Raw genomic sequence first — 6,266 nt, 5'->3', positions numbered from 1 at the left:
TCACAAAAACATACCTATGTCCAACCACGATCTAATGAAATGGTGCAAATATTTGAATATACCAATAAATGATGTACTGTCAAGAGATGAAAATGTTCCACATAACCGTAAACAGGCGTTATTCATATACAATCTTGAACCAGCTTATATGAGCGGAAGTCATTGGGTTGCAACATATGTCAAAGATAATGTAATAAATTATTTCGATTCGTTTGGTATGCCCCCATTTCAAGAGATTGTAAATCATGCCAAAAAGAAAAATCTCACTTTGTTACATCAAAACAATCAGATACAAAACATACAAACAACAACTTGTGGGTATTTCTGTTTATACTTTCTGAATGAAATGAATAAGGGTAATTCGTATTATGATTTATTACAAGTATTCGACATAAATGATACAATGAAAAATGAGAGATTTATCGAATATTATTTCAGAAATATCTAACTTATATGTATTATGAAATCATATTGTGTTAAACAAAAGAAAGTGACTGAATGTGTTGAACCTTCAGGTTACAAAACAGCTAAAAATGGTAGACTAATGTTCTTTTGCACTTGTGCTGAATGTGGTATTACAAAGACCAAATTTGTTAAAAAACAGGGAAACTAAACAGCCCGTTGGGAGCCGGCTTACTCAGCGATATTGCTAATACTGGAACAGAATTATTTTTAACTAAAGGAGTACCTTATCTTGGCAAAAAAGCCGTTGAAATGGGTAGATATTATGGTTCCGAATTAATGAGAGATCCAAAGTTGCAGAAAAAAGCAATCGATTATGGTTTGAGAAAAATGAACCCTCTACTTCATAAAGTCGGTTCTGAAGCTCTCGATCAATTGTCAACAAAAATAAGACCCAAAAAGAAATACACAACCAATAGGAAAGATCTTGATGGTGGTGCTCTTGACATTCACAAAGCTATTGGTAAATTGCCGAAACCAAAAGGCGGATGGACATTACCTGGGCATCATTACACAGGACCTTATAATGATTTAGAAAATCAACTGAAGTATGACCCAAAAACTGGTCAAATATTGGAAATATATGATATGCCCACTGGCAAAACTGATGCAATAGCAATGCAACACGATGTTGATTATTCCGTCTGCAAGGATGACAGGAAATGTAAAAACAAAGCAGATAGGAAAATGGTTCAAGCTTTAGACAACGTACCGTATAATGAAAGACAATGGGGGCATTGGTTGGCAAGAAATGTTATCAATACAAAGCAGAAACTAGGTCTTGGAGTTTCAAAAAACGGAAAAAGCCGTCGGGTAACTGGCAAGAAAAATTAGCAGATGAATTACATGCATCTATAAGATGCAACTTTACTCAGCGGCGTGTAATCGTAAATCATGTTGATGAAATATGGGCAAGTGATCTAGTTGAAATGCAACAGTTTAGCAAATGGAATAAAGGTTATCGGTATCTTCTCATGGTTATTGATGTTTTCAGCAAATACGGTTGGATTGTCCCATTGAAGGACAAGAAAGGTGAATCTGTCACTGAAGCATTTAAAACAATATTCAGGGAAGGCAGAAGACCACAATATTTATGGGTTGATAAGGGAAAGGAGTTCTATAACAAACACTTGAAGGACTTGTTAGACAAAAATGGGATACATATGTACTCCACTGAAAATGAAGAGAAATCCTCAGTGGTCGAAAGATGGAATAGAACAATCAAGTCCAAAATGTGGAAGCAGTTCACTGTTCAAGGTAATACACAGTATTTAGACATGCTACCCAAACTAGTGAAACAGTACAACAACACAAAACATTCAAGCATAAAAATGACACCTGTTGAAGCATCTAATAAGAGGAATGAAGGTATAGTTTACTTCAATCTATATGGTGATACAGAAACATTAAAACAAAAACCTAAATTCAAAACAGGTGACCAGGTTCGAATATCCAAGTATAAACGGAATGTGTTCGATAAAGGATATACTCCAAACTGGACCGAAGAAGTGTTTACAGTTGATAAGATCCAATACACTAATCCAATAACATACAAACTAAAAGATCTCAGAGGTGAAGAGATACAAGGCAGTTTTTATGAACCTGAATTATTAAAAGCAAAGCAGGATATTTTCCGTATTGACAAAGTGATCAGAAGAGACTATAAAAAGAAACAAGCTTTGGTAAAATGGAAGGGATACAGTGATGAATTCAACAGTTGGATACCATTGAAAGACATTGAAAACATATGAATTGTGGTGAAACAAACGCGCATAAATACTTATAAAAAATAAAAATATATACTTATATTATATGGACAAGTTTGAAAATGAAGAAAAGTTTGGTTTCTATTATGAGAGCGATCAAGACTCTGGTTCAGATTCCGATTGGACGCCATCGCAAGAAAGTATATCTGAAGAAAGCTGCTCAAGTTCGCAAGAATCTGAGTCGTCACAAGACAGTGATGAATCTGTATAGAAACAGAATAAAAACATATAGTATATGAAAAAATATTCAGACAGACAAAAATACAAGTTGATCATTTGGTATTATTTATTGAATGACATCAAAGAAAATGACATAGAAAACGTGCTAAAAGAAAGATACCCAGAATACAAAATAGATTGGAAGGCGATGAGTGAAAGAATATCTTGGGCAGCAATGCGTAAGTATGCACGAAAAATGTATCCATGGATAATACAAACAAAAAATGAAGACGGAGTGATTTTTCATCTTCCTTTTGAATATTTGTGTGAGCTATAAGTATATGTTCAGAGGAACGGAAGTAGTAAAAACCTTATGTTTGAGAAAGTTAGTTGCAGAAGAAATTTGTGATATTATTGCGAAAAACGCACAGTACATGCATTTTGTGAGAACAAAAGAGATGGTGATTATCCAATCAGCGTTTGATCTTGGGATACCAAAAGAAGAAATTGAAAGAGTGTTCAGAATTGCAGACCGTAAAATGTCTTTTTTATTCAGAGAATTTAAAAGATATCGCAATTTTTTGGCTCCACATAAAATGGTGCAAGAAAATATATAAATAAAAATATATAGTTACATTATATGGAAGAAAAAAGACCAGTTGGCCGCCCAAGATTTTATACTGATGAAGAAAGAAGAAAAATAAAAACCGACTACATGTTGCATAAAGAATGGTACTGTCAAATATGCAACAATGGTAGAAACTACACTCTTGCTGGCAAACATTGCCATTTAAAAACAAAGAAACATTTCAAAAATTCATTCACATATAATACGGGTTATATTTATGATAAACATGAAAACAGCAATTAATTTATTCATATCACTTCTCTTTTAAAAAAGTTAAATACATACTTCCCGTATGTGTTGAACTATAAACGCACCATATTTTTATTTAAAGAATTATTATCTATAGTTATATTATGATGAATATTATGCAAAATAATATCTCGACTTATAGTATGAACAAGAGTTCCGAGATGGATACAAACCAGTGCCAGCACCAAGAACCAAAAAACCAGTGCCAGCGCCTAGAACCAAACAACCAATTCCATTGCCTAGGACCATAATACAAGAAACGAACAAAGCTTTAAAAGGGTTTACAAAGTCTTATGAAATCAACATTAAAAACAGCAAAGACCCACTTATGCAACTGCAAAATACAAGAAAGGCTGTTGCCATCCATATCGAAAAAATATTGAAATCAATGAAAGGTCTGAAATTTATTGAAACACTTAGAGTAACATTTGAAAAGCAAACAGGGCGAGAAGAAAAAATCATCAAAACGGCTTATTTTAACAGTCAACCACAAACAATAACAAATGACACACAAATCGAACTGGCTTTGTCTTTGTTGAAACAAGTCATACTAAACAAGATTGCAGTTTGGATTTCAGAGGGATCTGGTTGGACTGTTCAATCTGTTGACAATCATTATCTCAATGTAGTGAAATATGAACCAATGAAAGGATCTTCTTATATAAAACTACCAAATAAACTCAAACACAGTGCAAAAGGATTGATTAATATGGAAAATGAGGATAATGAATGCTTCAGGTGGTGCCACATAAGACATCTTAATCCCCAAGACAAAGATCCTCAAAGAATAAAAAAATCAGATAAAGCATTCATTGAAAATTTGAATTATTCAGGAATTGAATTTCCAGTGACTACCAAACAGTACAACAAAATAGAAAAGCAGAATGAAATTAACATCAATGTTTTCGGTTATGAAAACAAACAAAAATATCCCATTTATGTGTCAAAAGAAAAGTATGAAGATTGCATGAATCTGCTTCTTATAACAGAAAATGAAAACAAGCACTATGTATTAATCAAAGATTTCAACAAGTTCATGTATGATATAACAAAGCATGAAAAGAGAAAACATTTTTGCATGTATTGTCTTCAGCATTTCACTTCTGAAAGAGTGTTGAATAATCATAAAGAAAACTGTATCCAATTAAATGGAGCACAAGCAATTAAAATGCCAACAAAAGATGATAACATACTAAAATTCAATAATTTCCATAAACAACTACCAGTTCCATTTGTAATATATGCAGATTTCGAAGCCATAACTGAAAAAATACATGGATGCCAACCCAATGATGATAAATCATACACTGAGGCTCATCAGAGACACACAGACTGTGGTTATGGATATAAGGTTGTGTGTTGTTATGATGATAAATACACAAAACCAGTACAAATTTATAGAGGTGAAAAAGCTGTTTACAAATTTATGGAAGCCATGCTGGATGAAGTCAAATACTGCAAGAAGATTATGAAAAAACATTTCAATAAACCATTGAGAATGACTGAAGATGATGAAAAAGAATTTCAAAAAGCTGATGAATGTCATATCTGCAACAAAAAATACAATGAAAATGATGTGAGAGTCAGAGACCATTGCCATATCACAGGTAAATACAGAGGATCAGCTCACCAAGATTGCAATCTTAACTTTCGAATAACTGAGAAAATACCAGTCATATTTCACAATCTCCGTGGGTATGACAGTCATTTTATAATGCAAGAGATCGGTGAAATAGTGAAAAAGCATACATACGCGAATAAGAAAGGCGAAAAGTGTCAAATGAATATAAATGCAATTCCTAATAACATGGAAAAGTATATGGCTTTCATGCTTGGTAATCATCTGACCTTTATTGATAGTTTTCAATTTATGAGCTCAAGTCTTGACAAACTGGTGAGCAACCTACCAAAAGAAGCATTAATATATACTTCTCGAAAATTCAAAGGTAAAAAGCTTGATTTAATGTCTCAAAAAGGAGTATATCCATACGACTTCATGGATAGCTTTGATAAATTCAATGAAAAGCTACCACCAAAAGAAGAATTTTACAGTATATTAAATGATGAGGATATAACAGATGATCAATACAAACATGCTAAAAATGTATGGAACACTTTCAATCTGAAAAATATGGGCGAGTACCATGACTTATATCTTAAATCCGACATACTTCTGTTAGCAGATGTATTCGAAAACTTTCGAAAGACCTGTCTGCAATACTACAAACTAGACCCCTGTCATTATTTCACGTCTCCAGGGCTTTCCTGGGATGCTATGTTAAAGATGACTGACATTAAATTGGAGCTTATGACTGACATTGATATGTTTCAATTCATCGAAAAGGGCATGCGTGGTGGAATAAGTTACATTGCCAACCGGTATGGAAAAGCAAACAATAAATACATGAAAACATATGATGAGAAGGCGCCCTCAAAGTATATCATGTATCTTGATGCTAACAATCTGTATGGATGGGCTATGTCACAATACCTACCAACTGGTGGATTCAGATGGATGACAGAAAAGCAAATCAACAACATAAATTTGTCTAAATACAGCGAGAACAGCAAAAAAGGATCAATATTAGAAGTAGACCTAGCATATCCAAAAGAACTACATGATTTGCATAATGACTACCCACTAGCACCTGAAAAGGTAAAAGTCAACAAAGACATGCTTTCTAATTATTGCCAAGAAATAGCCGATAAATTTAATGTATCAACTGGTTTAGTTCATAAACTGATACCTACATTAAGCAATAAAGAAAAATACGTACTCCATTACAGAAACCTTCAATTATACACAGATCTTGGTTTAAAAATAACCAAAGTCCATCGAGTGTTGGAGTTCAATCAGTCACCATGGTTGAAAGAATACATTGATTTCAACACACAGAAGAGAACCAATGCCAAAAATGCTTTTGAGAAAGACTTCTTCAAGCTTATGAATAACAGTGTATTTGGAAAAACAATGGAAAATATTAGAAAGCGAGTAGATGTCA

At 33.3% G+C, this 6,266-nt stretch overlaps 1 protein-coding gene across 1 annotated transcript in view; it reads left to right on the top strand.

Moving 5' to 3' along the window:
• Positions 1 to 5,134: 5,134 nt before the first annotated feature.
• The window catches only part of LOC138050462 (uncharacterized), a 2,591-nt gene continuing 1,459 nt past the window's right edge, over positions 5,135 to 6,266 (top strand). Inside the window, exon 1 of the mRNA XM_068896797.1 lies at positions 5,135 to 6,266. This exon is cut by the window's right edge and continues 1,459 nt beyond it. Coding sequence (XP_068752898.1) covers positions 5,135 to 6,266 — 1,132 coding nt within the window.

Source organism: Montipora capricornis, chromosome 6 (genome assembly GCF_036669925.1).
Source record: "Montipora capricornis isolate CH-2021 chromosome 6, ASM3666992v2, whole genome shotgun sequence".
In the NCBI taxonomy this organism is placed as follows: Eukaryota; Metazoa; Cnidaria; class Anthozoa; order Scleractinia; family Acroporidae; genus Montipora; species Montipora capricornis.
Note: the sequence above shows the minus strand (reverse complement) of the source record. Positions and strands in the feature narration are given on the sequence as shown.